This window comes from Stegodyphus dumicola, chromosome 3, assembly GCF_044657685.1.
Source record: "Stegodyphus dumicola isolate Sdum_Otavi_A_Nest chromosome 3, ASM4465768v1".
NCBI classification, from domain to species: domain Eukaryota; kingdom Metazoa; phylum Arthropoda; class Arachnida; order Araneae; family Eresidae; genus Stegodyphus; species Stegodyphus dumicola.
Window position 1 is genome coordinate 19,896,351 of NC_140770.1, and position 20,596 is coordinate 19,916,946.

General features: G+C 32.8%; 1 protein-coding gene across 1 annotated transcript; it reads left to right on the forward strand.

Moving 5' to 3' along the window:
- Positions 1-3,799: 3,799 nt before the first annotated feature.
- LOC118182009 (transmembrane protein 205-like) lies at positions 3,800-16,195 on the forward strand. Its single transcript, XM_035351267.2, has 4 exons — positions 3,800-3,946; positions 10,205-10,386; positions 12,485-12,630; positions 15,124-16,195. Exons 1-4 carry the CDS (start codon positions 3,864-3,866, stop codon positions 15,415-15,417), a joined length of 705 nt encoding a protein of 234 aa, XP_035207158.1. The 5' UTR covers positions 3,800-3,863; the 3' UTR covers positions 15,418-16,195.
- The last annotated feature ends 4,401 nt before the right edge of the window (positions 16,196-20,596 follow it).

A 20,596-nucleotide genomic window follows, 5' to 3' on the forward strand; every position in this document is an offset into this window, starting at 1 on the left:
TATCCATCTCTTGGTAATGCTTCATTACTGTAAGAAACCTTTCCAGTGAGTTTCGAGCAATCCAGTGAATTTTCCAGTCAGTTCTTCAACTAATATTCCATCTAATGATTTCACACGACTCAAGGTGATATATTCTTGACCTGCTGAGAAGAGTTTTCGTAGGAAACTTTTCTTTTTGCTTATATTTTTCTTTCTCTAATTGTCGTCTGTGTTGTGTTGTAGTTTCTTTTCACTGCCTTTTCGCATTCTCCGTTTGTGAAGAAGGGACATTTTAAAAGGTTTCATTTTAAACATATATTATTATCACATTAACATAGAAATATAGGAAGAATGTTCGCTACATAATGGGACATTACACCCGATCTAACTCTCTAAAACTACAATTCTTTTAATTCCATACACTAAAAAATCTTTAGAACTCTGTCGTACTGTTGCCACTTATTTTTGTTAAATATTACAATCCCGTTCATCGCAGTCGTGTACTATTACTTGTAAGTTGTTATAAAATTAATTTTTACAGAACATGAGAATTCGTAATAAACGTTAAAAAAGAAACAGTTTTTCACAGACGATTGAGTATTTCTCATTCAATTAATTCAGTTCTCACTTCGCGACAAGGCAAAAATACATAAAAACTCAAAATATCTACATAAAAAATTACGAAGTAAATCTTAAACACTTATTTAGTCGAAAAAATTCCAGAAAGGATTAAACATGATTTAATTGGCAATAATAAATGAAGGCCTTATCTTTGTTGTTGCGAGCTAAGTTTCTCTAGATTGGCAACAAATCCACTAGTCTGCTATTTCAAATGTAAACAATCATTGGCCGCTGTCAAAAAAAAAAAAAAAAAAAAAAGGCTTAGCGGCACTTAAACAACTTTAAAATTGTTGATAATTTTAAAAAGTATTGCATACAGATTTACTAAAGGCATAAAAACCTTAACCGGAAGATAAAAACAACATAATTCAATCATTTTTAAAGCAAAAAATGTACAATTTACAAACATATGAGTAAAGAAACTGAGATCACTGAACCAGGTAACAGAGTGGATATATATATAAATATATTTATATACGTTTGGTGCGGCCGATTGCAACCAAAATACGAGGTGCACATCTACATGTTATAGCAGTCCTATATACAAAATTTCAACGTTCTGAGGCTACTCGTTTTTGAGTTATGCGAGATACGTACATACATACGTTCGTACAGACGCAACGAAAAATTCTCTTCAGAATTCATTTTAAAGCAGTTTTATAATTTTTTGGAGGAAAAGAGTCTTTTATTCTGTCCTTACGTACAGATATCACGGAAAAACATCGTTAAATTGCATTCGATAGCGGTCAAAATGGATATTTTCGTTGAAATATGTTGTCTGAAACTTTCCGCTGTTACAGGACTTCCTTTTTACTTCGTACAAGGAAGTAAAAACAGCATAACTTTAATTCCCATAAACAGGAATAAATAAGTAGGAATTCACTTTAATATGTGAAAAAAACTGTATTAACATCCAGTGCCATCCACTACAAGTTTTAAAAAAAAAGTATTTGAACTTGAGTGGATGAATAAAAAGTATTTTATTAACGACTGAAAATTTGAACAAGATATAGGAAGAGTGTGAGCTATAGTAGGAATTAAATAACTGTTTAAATGAGTATAGTGAATTTTTTAAAGCACATTTTTTTTTATTCGGATATCTGAAATTCTAATGCCTTCTGAAGGCAGTCTAGCGAATTGAAATCCGTGACGGACATTGTTGACCTTGTCATAGAATCTCGTACCTGCGGAGGCGCGGCCAAAGGAATTCATTTTCCCCCAGTTCAGACTACTTAATGAGCTTCTCTTACTAGGGAACGAGCTTCACTTGCTATGGAAAGCTTTGCAAATGGCGCTTGTCAAATTCTTTTAAATATTTAAGCATTTAAGAGCAAAATTAGAAAAAAGAATCTGAAGGCATTCAGATTTTATATTACGCCCAAAGGGGAGTTTTTTTAGCGTTTTGTGTGTTACCTTTACTTATTAAATATCATGTTCTTCACACTTAAACCATAAAATTCACTTCAACTGCAATATCAACTGCAAAATAATTTAAAAGAGCATTATATCTTTAGAATTTACGATACACAGTCTCGCGCCCTGGAGGTAAATATATATATATATGTAATAATAAAATTCCATAGTCAAAATTACACTTAAAATTCTAACTGTATGTTCTTTTCATTTTTAATGGCGACGTTCTCTTATTTGAAATTTCGTGGAATTAAATCCACAGCCTCGTAGTCAAGTTGTTTTTCCCGCCTTTTCTACACGTACAGTTATAGAATGTTCTGGAAATATTTAAAGCGAACTGGATTGGCTGACGAGGCTGACGTCATTTCTTGGAAGCTCCGCCTTTCCAGAGGCTATAAGAGGACTCGCAAAAGAATATCGAGGATTTTTCTTAAATGTCACGATGCAATAAACTTCATACAAAAAGTTATTAGTAATTCTTTTTTATTTACTCCGGAGATCTTAATTTTTGTAACTGCTATTTTCTCCTAAAATATAATAAATCGATCTTGTTTTTTTAAACTTATCTTCTGATAATTTAAGCTACGACTGCATCTATATTTCTTCAAGAATCTATTTATTCTGGACAAAAGCTGGTACATCACATATATATATATTTTCCCCTACAGTGTTGCCATAGCTGGCTTTGAAATTGTTGAGTTTGTTAATCAAAAATTCATTAAAGTGTTACAAAATATGAAATAGATAATAAAACGAATTCCAATTCCAAATTAGGGCTTCCAGATGCCATATTCGGGGGGGGGGGAGCGTACGTTATTCAAAATTGGATGGCTTTAGGTACCGTTGTTTTACCACAATGCGAGAAACATACATACATTTATGCAGATTCTTTCTTATTTAATTTCTTTAAATATAATACAGGGTTCTAATATTTGGTGGCAACAATTTGAAACGTGAACCGACATTTATAGTGAATTAACGCAAAACGCCGAAACGAAATTAATAACCCTTCTGAGCTAACGCTCCTTTGGGGTAAAAATTATTGGGGGGGGGAGTAATTATAAAATTTTAAGTAGTGGAGGCATGAAACTGATTCAGAAAAGGCGGGAAGAAATTTCTTCCGTTGCCATCTTGATAATTAAATATTCCAGATATTAACATATTATAAATTAATATTCTGTGGAACTGAAAGCAAATTGTTCATATTAGGTACAAAAAGTAAAAAGAAATCATATAATTAATTTTCTTTTCTTTTGTTTAATTCCTGAAATTAATATCGCTAAGTATCATAATTAATTAAAAAAGGGACATTAAAAGCTAGAAATTAAGTTTTTATGTTATTATTATTTAAAGTAATTCATGTAACAGCCGCCAAAAAAAACGAATTATCAATAATTTACTTTTCATACACTTCTGCCGACATCTCGATACTATGAACTCGAAACTGCATTTGCTGCTATTCGAAACTGTCATTTACAGTGTTTTGTTTCCGCGAAACGTATCACCAGAAGAAACAGAAACCGGAAACACTCTTAAAACGCTTTGTAGACTTTACGGGAATACTTTTAGAACAAAAGAAGAACAATTTAGCTGCAGAGCGAAAAAATGGGTGTACCTGAGAGAATGATTGATGAATTATTCGAACGGAAAGAACGAGTCGCTGAACCGCCGTTCTTTGTTATCCAATAGCGTATGACCTTCTCCAGTTCACGTGACTTTTCCCGCCAGTGGTGGGATCTGTGACGTAGGCGCATGATGCAAACGACACAAAGTTATTGCGCGCCTATATAAAACTTGCTCTAATCCGTTTGAAGAGTAAAAGCGCATCCTTTAATCTTTATAGTTCACTTATGTCTGCTGTATGTATTCCCAGAACTTTTACCATGAGGATACCAGTATCTTTTAACGTGATGCCACATCGTATTCATATATCGTAAGTTTTTTTGTTTTACATTTTTTAAAAAATGATTATCATATTTAAATTTAAACTTAAAAAAAAGTGTTACTAATTTATTAGTCCAAAGGGATTTGAGTCCCGAAAGACTATTAATTTCGTTTTAGCATTTTGCGTCGGACTCCTATAAATGTCGGTTCACTTTTCAAACTGTTGCCACAAAATGTTAGAGTCCTGCATTATATTTGAAGAAATTAAATAATGAAGAATCTGCATAAATGTATGTATATTTCTCGCATGGGGATAAAACAACGGTATCTAGAGCCCTCCAATTTTGAATGACGTAATCCTACTGCGAACATGGGCATCTGAAATCCTAAATTGGAAATTTGGAATTTGTTTTATTATCGATTTAGTATTTTGTAGAATTTTTGATTAACAAATTCAACGATTTAAAAGTGAGCAATGGCAACACTCTACGGGGAAAAAAACCTTTTATCTCCAGCGCGTCTAATTGCGTATAGGAAATTCTAAGGATATGCTCATTTAAAAATTATTTTGCGACATTGCTATTGAACTAAATTTTATGGTTTAAGTGCAAAGAACATGCTATTTATAAGTAAAGGTAACACACAAAGCGTTAAAAAAAATGCCCCATTTGGACGTAGTTTAAAATCTGAAACATTTCAGATTTTTTTAAATTATTTTTTATTTTTTTATTTTTTATTATGTAACATAAAAATCGATAGCGTATTTTTTTTGCAAGTAAAAGAGTTTCTTAATGATATTTGATTCAACATATATCGAAACATAATATAAAATATTAATTTTTTCCCTTTCTTTAGTTTTAACTTTTCTTTTGCTTGATATTTGATAATTTTTTTCCAATGAATCTGAAGGTCAAAACTGAATCCCAGATTTTTTTAGCGCAAAGGGGTATTTTAGGGCTATTCAATTCATGTTCGCATTTTGCGTCCGCTATAAATGTCGGTTCATTTTTCAAATTGTTGCCACCAAACATTACAGCCCTGTAATGTTTGGTAGCAACAATGTTTAAGAAACTTAAATAAAGAATAATTTGCATAATGTATGCATGTTTCTCGCACTGTGAAAAAGCAACGGTACCTAGAAAACATCCAATTTTGAATAACGTAGTCCTCTAACCGAATATGGGCATCTGGAGGCCCAAATTTGGAATTTTTTTATTATCTATTTCATATTTTGTAAAACTTGAACGAATTTTTGATAACAAACTCAACGATTTCAAAGCGAGCAATGACAACACTCTAGGGGGGTATATATCCAGCTGGCGAGACTGTGCATTCTAAAATCTAAAGATATGCTGTTTTAAACGTTTTGTGATACTGCCGTTGAATTGAATTTTATGGTTTATGTGTGAAGAACATCATATTTAATAAGGTAACACATAAAACGTTAAAAGCACTCCTTTAGGCATAATATAAAATCTGAAAGCTTTCAGATTTATTTTTTTTTATTATTTCCTTTTTGCTATTTGACAATTTTTTCCATTAAATTTGAAGATGAAAATTGAATCCTACTCCTTCAGTTTTTTTTTTAAAATCTACTTACATTCATATTTCGTAAGTTATCTAATTGCATATTTACATAAAATAGTTATTTACAAAAATGTGGGAATAGATGTACGCAAATATGCATTAAAAAAAAAGAAAAAAATTCAAATAATAACTTTATCTGATCAAATGCTGATGTGGAATCTTTAGGTACTGGTTTATTAATGACAAGTATTAGTTCCGTAAATTTTTATTTAATGTTTTATAATGGCCTACTGTGAGACTTTAATCATAACCACAAAGGAAAAAGATAACAAACTTTAATGATTTGTGAAAAACGAAGAAAACAAGTATATGCAGAAATAAAGTAAATATCTGCATGTAATATAATATAAATATCTATGTATGTAAATATCTGTCTATAATCGTTTTATATAGTTAGCAAAATGGTTATCATTATATTTAAATCAAAAACAGTTATCGTTATATTTAAAACCTATATAATTGTAACTATTTTTCCCCCTTTCCAATTTAAAACAATTATTTTTCTTTAAATGATTTTGTAAAACAAAAGACAGATCTTCAAAGCAATGCTAAAATCCATGCCAAATATCTTTTAACTTACTATTTTATGTTGTGCGAGGAATTTGTTTTTTTTTTTTAATATGCATATAATAATGGAAGTTATCTCTACATATAATAAAAGAAAGAGTCTGTCTGTGTGTGTGTGTCTTTCGTTCGCGCTTGCGCGTAAGCTAATAGACCCACGGCTACGAAATTTGGTACATAGGTGCATCTAGACAAGGGCCAGTGCACCTCGAAGCGATTTTTTCGAAATTCCAATTAGATTTTTTTTTTATTTTATCTTTTGTAACGAAATCGCGTCATTTTGAGACATAATGGGCTATAGGAAAGCAAGATTTTACTCTACACACTCCATTTTCACATCGGTCATGAAACGTAGGCACTTAGCTATTTTACGAACTTAAAATAAATTTCGTGTTTCAATAAATCGATTCAATACGAATTTATTTAACAAAGGGAGCTTAACAGCTTTTCAACGGGATTTTTTCTAAAAAAATCTATTTTGAAAAATGTACAGTTTATTTTTCTTTGATTTTTGGACACGTTAAACTTTCATCCTTGCGACTGCTTTTACAAAAAGAATTTTGGAAAAATGATAATATTTTGTATTTTTAAAAAAAATTTTAAATGAAGCGTCCGAGTACACTTCTCACATCTCACATCTTTAAAAATGTGATTTTGGCAACAATTTTCCTGTCTTATTGTTGTTAATAGATTTTTGATGAAATCGCATCATTTTGAATAGTTTCATTCTTTTAGAAATATGGGTTTGGCAACGATTTTTCATCGTATTTCTTATGTCACTGTTTTTAAGAGATTGGCATATTTCATTTTCATTTATACTTGTATATATATATATATATATATATAATACATTTTTATTGATTTTTTTTTTTTTTTTTTGATAAAGTTGTTCTGCAGAGTAAAATTCTGCGCGGAATTTTATGTTTTTTGAGTTGCATTCATGTTATTTTTTGCTTATTTCACTGTTTGTAAGATATTGAGAAGTTTTGCATGATCTTTTTTTCTTCAATGGAAGGTTGGTTAGTTTTTTTATTAGGATAATTAATATTTGTATTAAGGGATAAAGCTTATTTCATTGTAATTTTTTCTCTTGAAAATATAAGGTAAAATATCATTAATTATACTTTACTTTTCAGAATTTTTTGTATTCTTTTATGTTATTTATTGCTCATTTCATTGTTTTTAAGATATTGGAAAGTTTTGAGGGATTTTTTTAGGAAACAAAATTTTTAACCTCCTTTATACCATTTGAGTTAAGATTTTGCAAAGGAAATTTGGTTAATTTGTTTATTAGGATAATTAATATTTGTATTTAGGGATACTGCTTATTTCATTGTAATTTTGTTATACGTAATAATTTTTTTTTTATGAAGTTGTTCTGCACAGTAAAATTCTACGCAGTTTTTAAATTTAACGTTTGGTGTTCCCTTCAGCCATTTTTCCGGTACATTTAAAAGCCAGATGAAGACTGGCAGCGAAGCTGCTAGTTAACTATAAAGTCGAATGTAGATAATTTCAACTAAAAAGACATTCGCATGTAATTATACTTTTTATTATAATTGAAATTAATTAATTATAATTATTATTATTGAAATAAGTGCGGTAATGTTTACATTATAACTTTAGAACAGTAGGAAATGTAAATATGTAGGAAATCTTAAATATTTAAGCAAAACAAACTGCTAAGCGGTATGCAGGAATTTAGTACACGAGGAATGCAAGAGCTCGTTCTGTTGCATCAGCCGACCCAATTTATGTCAAGCAGGGAGTATCGTGCTCATGTCTACCAAACCGTGACGAACTTTACTCTCCTCACATCACTCTTCAGAAAGTCATTCTATTTCGAATGTTTACCTTGGAAAGGGACGGGCTCTTAAGGAGGGGAAAAAACTGCCGTGTGGTTTTTCGCCTTTTGTTGCTTAAATTTTTACGAATGCCCCTCTTTTTTTCTCTCATTTTTTCCCCCTCTTTCCTTTTTTTTTCCTTTATTTCTTTTCCCTTTTTAAAAAATTTTTTCGAGCTGCTGCAGAATAATTCATAAAAAATGATGTTACTTAAAAAAAAAAAAAAAAAAAAAAAAAAAAAAAAAAAAATTGCTGGTATTTTGGTTGACAACTTCATAGAACAATTTAAAAGTTTTCTTGTGATTATCAGTTCTTTGGAAATTTAAAAATTTTTATTTCAGCATTTAATATGTTAAGGTAGTGAATAAGCAAATATGGATTATGTTTTTTGCCTTTTTTTTTTACTTAGATTTTTTTGAATGCCCCCTTTTTCCCCCTTTCTTTTTCTTCTTTCTTCGACTTGCTGTATAATATTTCTTAAAAGGAAACCCTGTTACTTTTGAAAATAAATCTCTGGTGTTTTGGTTCACAAGTTCACAGAACAATTTAAATTTTCCCTGTAATTATCTGCTCTTTGGTGACGTTTTAAAATTTTAATTTCACCATTTATTATGCTAATTTATCAGATAAGCCAATTTGGATAACGTTTTGTCGTTACGTAGAGTGAATTCGTCAATTATATATGTATCGATCGCATAAGAAAGATAACAATTTATCCTTACGTAGTTACCTTTTAGTAATTTGCTTTTTAAAATTTTGCTGTTCGTTTATCATTCAAATAAATCGAAACGGAAACAGAAAATTGATTCATAACTATCGAAATTTCAACCAAAAATAAATATTATTTGAGTTATTTTAGAAAGTCTTAAAAATTGCAAATGTACGTGATAAGTGTTGACGATCTCAAAGTTTTCAGCACTTGAATGAACAGTGTAAAAAGCAAATAACACCTTCATTTCAAATAATGCAGAATACAAGTAAGCGAAGAGGCGTAGCTTAATTAAGCGTGGAATAGCATAAAAAGGCGTGCGCATATTGTGGCTGCAGTATTTATAAGCTTGGCTCTTTTGTTTTAATCCTGCATAGCGATTGGGCAAGAGTTTATGGCGGTAACTGGCAGCAAAAGTGTGACGTCAGTGCAGATGCTTTGGAGGGCCTCTATTTTTTTTAAATTAGGAATTCAAGAGCTATTGCCAATTAAGTTAGTTCCAATTTAATCAGTAATTTGTTCATGATTTCTTCATGTTTTTATATCTTACGTATATGTGTAAGATATAAAATATGAAACTCGAAATTACTGACTTTAATTTGGCTACATGCCTTGCCTGAATGGAAACATTAAGACACAATAATTATTCTCCCATCAAATAAAATTCCGAGTTCCATACTCAAGGACCCTATTCAGAATATGAATTCCTGGGGGTATTTATAGGATTCCTTGCCAGTGTGGTTTAATTTACACTGACCAAACTAAGAGAGCCTTAAAATTTCGTGTCAAGGAACATGAGGCATATGTTAGAAAAAAGGAAACACAGAGGTCTTTTGTTGCTCAACATTGTTGGTCCCAAAATCACACTTTAAATTTTTCTGCTTCCAAAATTCTTCAAAAAAACATCTTCCATTGGAGAACTGGATTTTCTAGAGGTATTTCACATTCAAAAAAATCTTTCTGTTCTAGTTAACGATCCTAATTCCAATCCATCTTTGCCCTCGGCCTTTAAAGAAATTATGTTTTAGTTCTGGTTTCACCAACAGATGGCGCCACTTGCTTATTCTTGTCCAGGCTTTCTTATATTAGCTAATCATTATTTCCTATCTTGTTCATTTGCGGTTTTGCAGCTGAGGATGGTGGTTCGGTAAAACCATCGAAACTAGTCCTGTGAAAATTTTGAAAATATAACGCTGATTTTTGTTGTTTGACTTCTGAATTAGTATAACAAAACATGTTTTGTCTCACTTTTGTGTCCTTCCTTTTTTGCATTTTGTGTCATCACTAACGCTCCCGGAATGCGTTTCCGACGATGCATTACTATGTGATTTCACATCGTCTATGTGTATTCTATCTCTCCTGAAAGTTTGTCAGCGCTGTACTGATACGCGCTGTATAGTGCAAAATAAATTAAAGTAAATAGCACCTTTAAAATTCATTTCATATTGAATTTGGAATAAACCGTATGCAGAAAACCAAAAATGAAATAAGAAATTTACATCTTTCATATAATACATAATAAATCTTACATATGTTAATGAAATTCTTTTTTGTATAATAAATTTTATTCATCCTCATCTATAATACAGAATATTCATTTTAGGTTGTTCCTGAGGTTATCGAGGTGTACGCATCTCGCCACAACAGCAGCTGTTTTGTACGCGGCCTTTCTTATGGTAACAGCTGGAGATAGGTCTCCATCCACTTCTCGGTCATACACTTTCCTATACCTGGCCTCTTTCGCTACACATTTTGGTACACAAATATGGATGACCTTCATATCAGGTAAGAACCGAATTTTCAGTTTATTGAATGTTTCGGTGCCTTTACGGCAGATTCCTGAATCCGGGATACTATGCGGGTAAAAATGTAAGTTCTTTTCTCATGTGAAATCTTCAAACTGGAATTGGAATCGAAACATTACGCTTTAACGATTGGCTTTTGGCTGCATCTACATCATCCCGTCTGTGGGTACATGCCTTTACAAGCTGAGTAATCCGCAACCGTGGAACTTTGTTACAGTTACTTAGATATGTATGATTTTCCGCTTTGACCTTAAATTTCACCGGATGCTTTCATTAGAACTTCCTGACTTTTTTTTTTTTTTTTTTAGAAAATCTTATGTTTTGGGAATCTGCCTTGAAGGCACTAAAGAGTTATATTATTGAAATTTGATACTGATGTCATACTAACAAATTATTTGTTTCCTGTAACGTTGTATCTATTTTTGCTTTTGAATCCGAGTCGAAATTTTATAATGATGCCTATGCTTTTGGATGCGTTCACATTCGTATATTTATGTGCAAGTATCATTATGCAAGTATATTGCGCTTTAACGATTGGTCTTTTGTATGACAGAAAATAGTAAAATTCGGTATATATTTCTCTATAATTTGCATCAGCGATTATGTAATTCTTACTTGATTCAAAAAGAATTTTTTTTGACAAAATTCAAATGTAACTAATTATATAAAAGATTAAAAAAATATATATATTAAGATTTAAAAAAATCTGGAAGCTTTCGGATTTTATATTACTCCTAAAAGGATCTTTTTTTAAGCAATTTATGTGTTATCTTTATTTATTAAATATCATGTTCGTTGCACTTAAACCATAAAATTAAATTCAACAGCAATATCACAAAATAATTTAAAAAGAGCATATCTTTAGAATTTCCGATACACAGTCTCGCGCGCTGGAGACAAAAAGTCCCCCCCCAGCAAAGTGTTGCCAGTTGTTGCTTTGAAATAGTTGAGTTTGTTAATAAGAAATTCGTTAGAGATTTACAAAATATGAAATAAAGCAAATTCCAAATTCCAAATTTGGGCTTCCATATGCTCATAGTAGAGGAGAGGACTACGTTACTCAAAATTTGATGTCGCTAGGTAGCGTTGTTTTTTATAGTGCGAGAAACATACATGCATTCATGCAGATTCTTCACTATTTAATTTATTTAAATATAATGCAGGGCTCTAACATCTGGTGGCAACAATTTGAAAATTGAAATGCTGTTTAAGGTAAACCAAGGCAAAATGTCAAAACAAAATAAATAACCCTTCTGGGCAAATTGCCTCTTTGAGCTAAAAATAAATTCTAATTCTAAGAAAATTTCAAGTTATTAACCCATCACAAAACTTTAAAACAAATTTTGCATTTAGTTAGAGTTTAATTAATTCAGTGCAGATTATAGTTTAATTAATAAAATAATGTGTAGGATAATATTTAATGTGCATAAAATTTTTCTATAAAGTAAACAGTAATACGTTTATTAAGTTTTTATACTTTTATTACCTATAAAATGTTTTAAGAAAACTCTTATTATGCAGTGTATGGTGGCTATAGAAGATAATAATGCTGTTTGAATTTTTTGAGAAATGAAAGGCTTCAAGAGTGAGAAAACGGGTTAACAGGGAGAGAATATCAAATTTACAATGCCATTTTCGTAGCTAATTCCATTAGAGAATTTAATGTGCCATAAAATCAATAAATAAGAATGATTTTCAGTGAAATCAAATTGCTCGTTTTTACATTGTACATTTTACATTTACATTACAAGCAAAGATTTTTAACCCTAGTTTTTCTTAAATTTCGAATGGAATCAAACACAAGTCCTTAAAAAAAAAAAAAAAAAAAAAAAGAGAGAGAGAGAGAGAATAAAAATAAATAAATAAAAAAAATAATATGCTTTAAGAAATATAATATTTATTTTCATATTTGATTTGTAAAGAAGGACGAAATCTTCCTTCTGCGAAATTTTGCACTGTATTTTCTGCAATTTATATCTCAGATTTTAAAGCATCTAATATACTAGTCTAATATATATCTAATATATAATAATATATAATATACATCTAATATGTAATAATGTTGTCCTCTTTTACAGGTATAGTTTTATTCTTCAAACTTCCACGCAAAATATTTGGTCTCGTACAAAGGCATCTTTTCCCCAAATACTTCCTATTGAATTCTGTTCTTGGATTCCTCACTCTGTGGATTTTTATCTTCCAGAATCCAGAATCCGTTTTACAGGTAAATGAAATACTTTTATTACCTTTACATTAACTTTATTTAATAGTTAGAAATTAGGTAAACTGTAGGTAACTGATGAAGTAATTGCAGGCCAGATATAGAAAGATTTAAATTACCTGGATACCTTTAATAATTTTAAAATTTCAGGTTCCATATACAATTTTAATTATTCTTCTTAATGTAAGAAAAAATTCTATTCGCATGTCCAAAGAAAGTCATCGGCCTTTAGGAATATTAAAGGCAGTAAAAAATAAAAGATAAAAATCGTGGTTAAGTTATAAAATATGTAGAAATATCTCACTGAATTAAAAAAGTAATAAGCTTTCATTGAGTTGTAAAAATAGTAATAATCTGTGGCATCCAAGATTTTTGTCACAAAATTTCAAACAAGCCTCTCCCCCCCTCAAAAATATATATATTCATTAACTTAAAGATTATAGGAATTGTTACAGGAATGTAATTTTTTAAATAAGTTATATCATAATTTCATGTGCATAAGGATTAACAATTTACGATTACGCTAATCTTCTTTTAAAAATTATCCTATACATATTTTGTAATTAGTACGAGGGATGTTTTCAAAGTTCTGGTATTAAGGTATAACGTTTTTATTTTGTGAACGTTTGGATATTACAATGCAGGTTTTCAACATAATCACCATTTAACTGAAGACATTTACCCCAATGAAAAACTAAATTTGCAAACCGTCCTCAAAGAATTTTTTCAATGTCTCCTCAATTCACCTATTTTTATCGGGCACTTAGCTGACTTAGGCTTCGCCGCAGCAAAGGCCGGAAGTGGTGGCCATTTTATTGTGTAAGCATCTAATAGATGGGCCACCATAACCATATGAAGGAACGGACAGACAGTTACAGGCATGCCTTCTCCAATATGATGAACAACCGGGCCTTTCGATATAGCAGTAGGCTTCCCTAACTAATAGGGGGACCGGAAAGTAATGTCGTTTTTGCGCATGTCGACAACACCATGCTAAGAGCAGAAGTGGAAGAAAATCCATGTCAAACACTCTTAACCAACCTTGGTCGACCATCCAAGAACATTTAAAGCCGAATGGAAAAATAAGCAAAGCAGGTGTTTGAGTCCCCCATAATCTGTCCGAAAAGAACAAAGCCAACCTGTCCATCACATGCAACGTATTTCTTCAACGGCACCCTACAGAACCGTCTTTTGATTGTTTGATTAGTGGAGACAAAAAAAAAAAAAAGTCCTATATGATAATCCAAAACTCAAAAGGCAGTTTTAATAGGGGTTACAAAGGGTTTACATGCCGAAAAGGCGCTTCTCGGTGTTGGATGGAGTATTCGCAGAATTGTTCATTTTGAATGGCTGAAACCTGGACAAACTGCTAATGCAGACCTTTATTGTGAACAATTGGATGGAGTGAACCAATCTTTAATCGAAAAGTATCAATTGTCAACAGAAAAGGCGTCATTCTGCAACACGACAATGCAAGACCGCACTGTGCAAGACGAACACTGGAAAAAATGAATGGATTGGGGTGGGAGATACTGCCATACTCACCCACCATACTCGGCCGATATCGCAGCATTGGATTTCCATTTATTCGGATCCCTACAACATTTTCTTAGCGGCAAAAAATTTGAAAATTTGGATGATGTCCAAAATGTCCTCTCGAGATATTTTACTCAAAAACCGATTGATTTTGATCGGTCCGGGATTGAAAATCTGTACATTAGATGGCAAAAGGTTGTTGATAACGAGGGTGATTATATTATTGATTAAAAATAAAAATTGTTAAAAATGTATTCGTTTGAATTTAACGTTAGAAAGCGACATTACTTTACGGTTCCCCTATTACTATTAACGTCTGGGCGGTATTTAAAGCATAAATAAACTTTCAAACTGAAGACCCCGTAAAGATTTCTTCAAATGTGGGGACAAATTTCTCCTCGGAGACAATGCACAGTTTCTGAAGTTTTCACACTCTATATCCACAAAAAAGAATATGATTATTCTTCACATGTTCCATGGTTGCAAAATCGGTGCCACCAAAATGCTGCTGTATCAGTCAGACAACCCCCCCCCTATGCCGGGCTGTAGCCGCTTATAGGTGTTGGCCACTACTAAGGCCGAAAGCGGTAGTCTGTTCATTATGGAAGAACCTAATAGGCGGGCAACCAAAGGGACGGTGAAATTAACATCCATTCTTTATCAGAGTTTCGGATCCGGGATCGTCGCTAGGGCAGTCAGAGTCACTAACCACTTTCCCGTCTGGACGGTTCAGTTAAATACCTGAATCGGACTAAATAAGATTGCGCGAAATAGCTGCAAAAACATGTCAAGATTTGTCTCTAGCTGAAAGTGTTGAATTATTGCCTAGAGCTTTTCAAACACCCTATAAGGTTAGCATATGTTAGTGAAATGTTTCATACAATTTTCTTAAACGTTATCGTTTCAGTATATGCACGCTATTTCATTTCTTGTATACTATATCTAAATTTTCTTTTATAGAGATGGGCTTTGGCAGTATGCTTCCTGTGTGACCTGTCGGGCATGGTATACATAGTTCCAGACATGATCCAAACCATGATGGAGAGAGGAAAGATGGAGGAGGAAGCAGGTGTCGGCCAAGACGTTGTTGGACGATTTAAACCCTGCGATAAACTACGAGCGTGCCCTAAATACAGCAATTTACATACTCGATTCAGGAGGTTCCATGGAGCTTGTGCGATTGTCAACATGCTTGCAATGGCATGCAATGCCATTCACATGCATCACCTGGCCTGTAAACTGATAGACCGGTGACCTTAAAGCTTGTAGAAGACTGAACTATTTACCCGGCTATAGAAAGTACGCCTGGCCCCAAAAACTGCCAGGTAATTACAAGCGGAAGCTATTTGCCGAAGCTTTATTTATTATGGACTTCAGGGATGACAAAGCGTTTATCCTTTGTCTGAAAAACATCCCGGTGTGCCTTGAAGGGATGCATCCGTTGCTCATAAGGACAATCATCATTCATCCGCGTATTTATTGCTCTCATCCTTTATTTCATGTATTTATTTTCTCATCAGCAGATCACGTGCCTCGGAACAAACGCTTCCCAAGTATTTGTGATATTTTGAGGTCATGCAGCTCGCGAAATGCTACTTTTTTAATCCAAAGCAATGGATTTTTTTAAATGAATAAATAAAATATTTTCATATAATATTTTGTATAGTAATATTTGTATTTTTATTACTGAATTCTGAAACATGATGTTTTAAATTTATGACGCTGGGGTGTATTTCATATCCGAATTTGCACTGTACACTAAAAAGCTTCTACAAGAATGTATTTTGTAGAGCTTAAGTTTGATATTTTGATGTTCCTCGTTCTGTACATATGATGCAGCATATTTTCGTGGATTGAAATACACAGTAGCGAGCTAATATACATGTATAATTGGCTATTTATAAACTTTTAAATGTTACATTATGGATGAAATTCTTAATCGATGTCTTAAAAAATGTAATTGAGTTGATGAAATTTTATAACTAAAATGCTCACAGATGAAAGTTATTTTAATTAAAAATTATTATTGTTCTTATAAAAGTCTATTTCTTTTTGTTTACTTATATTTTTAAATCAGAGCATAATTCACTTGCTCCTTAATCTACAATCTTACGTTAAAAAGTTACGTTACGTTACTGTTGAGACATTATGTTATTTTAAAGCAGCAGACATGAAAATGAGCAATGTCCTAGTCGAGACTCAAACCTGGACCTCTCGAAAAAGCGCCGATTGTGCTACCGTAACGCAACAAGGGCATGCAAAAGGAGAAAGAAAGTACCTTATAGCACTAAGGCAATATTTTTCAACCTTTTACACATTTTTCTTTTTTTTTTCTGCTTATTCTAAAAAAGTTTCTTTTTAGAATATGCAGTTATTAACGTGAAGCTATGTCTGTCCAACAACATTTCGAACCAAGTCAAAATATACTATTTCTAATATATCAATTTTTTCTTAAAGAAAAAAAAAAGCTTTAAAAATGAAAACATATAAGGTGATCAATGATTCAGAGGTTAAAACAACAATAAACACAGAATACTGCCACAGGCGGAAGTGGCGGAACACCAGAATTTAGCTATTATTCCCACAAGTGTAACTTTGCAGCACTAAAACCGTATCTCTTCCCCAATTATAATACAAAACATCTCACGAAATGTATCTGAGGGTCTTTCGATTTTGGTCCCCTATTCCTTTACCGAAAACCAACAGAGAGGACTTTCGGCTCGTCACTATTCTAAGTGTCCCCGTGTTGCGCAGTCACTATACACTAAAAAGCATACATGCATTCGAAACTGGGCCCTTGGTTACCATCGCTAACCTCTATAGCGAAAGTTACTGGTATAAACTCATATACAGATATATACACACATACATAAATATTACGAAACAAATAAAAGTATACGTACTCTCACTTATATTGATGTATACATCCATACAAATACGTTATCATGATAGTTAAAGTTTAACGCGTGATCCTTAGTATAAATTAGGTACCATAAATAAAAGATATAAACATGTACAGATACATTACAGCATTCAGATACGGTACGAATTTTATGTGTGCGAATCTGGCACAGCATAAATTAAATACAAAATCATATATTGAACATACATATCACATACTCTGTTGGTGACTTATACTCTGTTAGCTTATATAGACTTTTATAACTACTGTCTTCCAGCGTCAGAAGAGTAATTGCTAGTACAGTACTCAATTATTGTTTCAGTTTCCGCTGGGCAACTCTGTTACTTTGTAGATTCCGGAACCAATTTGGCCCGAATCTGGCTCCTGGCTGCTTGAGGCTGTTAAGTGTTGTGTGTGGGCAGGAAAACACAAAATGGTCTGGATGACCCTCCTCCCCACATTCACAGTTACCATTCTCTCTCAAGCCAAAGCGGCAGAGGTACGAAGGGAAGGGCCTATGAACAGTGAAGGAATACGTCATGTAATTGCTATTAGTTTGGATTGTTGTCTTGACCTTGGGAATGAGATTGTAAACACGTCTTCCTGTGGAGGCTTGATCCCAACGTTCTTGCCATATTCTTAGGAGCTGGTGGAATGTTCAACTCTTTAGGTCCGAGACTGGCTTAAGGGTCGAGACTTCTCGCAAAGTGGATGAATCCGCTGCTTCCTTTGCGACAACATCTGCTTTCTCATTTCTTTCTATTCCCGTATGAAGCTGGCACCCAAATGAGTGAGTGTGGTTAGGGGGAGCCTGACTGAGATACCGAAGGACCCGGGTTCGAATCCTGGAGAAGACATGGATGTAAAATTGTCTGTCCCTTCATAGGAGGTAACAGTGGCCGCCTATTAGATGCCTCCGCAATAAAATGGCCACAGCTTCAACCTTAGGAGTGGCCAATGCCGTTATAGGCAAGTGTGTCCACCATTAAAAAAAAAAAAAAAAAAAAAAAAAACTCTTCCGGATACTTCTAGATGGTATTTTCTCCTTCCTTCCTGCATACCTTCGTGGTAATGTAGTAATGTAAAGTATATTCGACGCGTCATTGAGAGGTCCAGGATTCGAGTTCCGGCAAGGGCACTGCACATTTTTCACATCTTCTACTTCAAAAATTTCCTAAGTGGCGTACTCCCCAGTTATCCTTTAAACGTCGGATATGGGAAAAATAACATTTCTGTTGTAATTTTAGTTCTTTACATTTTAAAGATTGTAGAAGATTTGTAAAAGATTACGATCCTTACCGGACATTGCAAATAATTAATCTGTTTAGGACAACCGACGTAACAGAAGATTAGGATTTGCTATAAGTGCTTGTCGATTTCCCATTGCCTTAATTGTTTGATAATGTAATAATCTGATTTCCAAGTATCGCAGCTTAATCCTTCGCTGTCTTAAATGTTCTTAACCCCCGTTCGTATCCTTGCGAACAGGCTGTTCGATCGAGGTGACATTCGATGTAAGATCATTACGTAGACCAACCATCCCGATGGTGCATATCTTTACTGAGCCTTAGTATGAAATTTACTGGTTTATATAATCATTTTGCTACATTTTTTATGACATGTTGCGCTTTTAGGTGTCAGGCTATGAGTATAACTTTTAAGTTGATATTTAACAAAATGACTGTATGCATTACATATATAGATATAGATGTTGTACAGATCATTGCATTATATAGATTCAATGCATTGTTTATAGATGCGATAGGATATATCAATAATCAGAATATATCAGGTTGGTTGATATACAGAATATATCTAGATGGTATTTTCTCCTTCCTTCCCGTATACCTTCGTGGTAATGTAGTAATATAAAAAAATATAGTCGACGCGTCATTGAGAGGTCCAGGATTCGAGTCCCGGCCAGGGCATAGCACATTTTTCACATCTTCTACTTCAAAAATTTCCCAAGTGGCGTACGCCCCAGTTACCCTTTAAACGTAGGATATGGAAAATCCTTATATCCATATAATATATGGATGTTCCATGTAATATATGGAATATAATATATGGAATATCCAACCTTATATCATTATCAATAGAATCTATCAACCAATTCAATATATCAACTCAAGATATATATCAACCAATTCAATATATCAACCCAAAATATATATATCAACCAATTCAATATATCAACCCAAGATATATATCAACTCAAGATATATATCAACCAATTCAATATATCATCCCAAGATATATATCAACCCTGCAGGCTGGCGAATAGGCCGACTGCATGAACGCTTTCATAGTTTTCCCATGTGTAATACAAATAAGAAGCAGTTTCTTATAGATAAAAAATCCTTTTCGGTTTTTCCACAGTCAATTAAACAAACTAACAAAGGGTCTCAGAAAATGAATTAGCTTACTGCACATTTTTGACGTCTTCTGCTTCAAAATTCCTAATGACTCTGTCCTTCAAAGAGAAAATAGCTAATCAGTTCTCGGCAGAATTCTAAAACGAGCTCTTTGGAAATAGTCAATGTTGACTGCACATTGTATGTGTAGTCAGTGTACTTAAATGCGTTCATCCTCAGCTTAATGGGCCTGAACGTACCATATTTACGTAAAAAACTGTTGTTCTTAACATTAATTATGACACAATTGAATAATAAAGTATTATATTCCTAGCATAACAAATGCAAAAGGAAAATAATTTTTCTAAAATCAGGGAAAATTTAATTGAGGTCTTACGGAATTATCCTCTCATTGTACTGAAACCTGTGACAAGGTTCTTTTCTTTAAGAAGCAAAATAGTGCGCTCCATAATACTAAGTTTTATCACTTAAATATAATATTTAATTGAAAGAAATAAAAACACAATACACGTGGCGCCATCTGTTGGACAATATAGAAAACAAATGCGTTGAGGATTTTTAAAACTGGCACTGCTTATATCACTTCGATTGCAAATGTCGAAGAGTTAACTGTTTAGATTACTTAGATTTGGAAGAACACAATTTTCTCTTAAATATGATGAAAATAACAAGAATATATTCAGGTAAAAAAGAACATATTTAATTATCAAAGTTACAATGTAGTTTTGGGGCAATGGAGCAAAATTTAATCATCATGTCAATAGCGGTAATTTCTCATTTCGAATCCTCTGTTGATGAACGATGATATGTGAATATCATGGATGAAGAACTGTAATAAATTTGCTTTCGGTTGTTACGTAAGGCATATTATTCTGCTAATAAAAGCGCTCCGAATAATCAAACAATTAAGTACATTCTTACGTAAAATGTTTTCATCTCAATATATGTCCTCGCCAGTGGCATCACACATTGATTTATCTAAATACTATTCTGTTAACTAGAAAGATGGAAGATTAAAAAAAATAAAGAAAGAAAAGTTTTTATGTTATTCACCTTATTTCTTCGAATCTAAGGCGCAGTGGCGTAGCGAGGAGGGGGCAAGGGGGTGCATGATGCCCCGGGCGCCGCTCGTAGAGGGGCGCCAAATGGTCTCCAA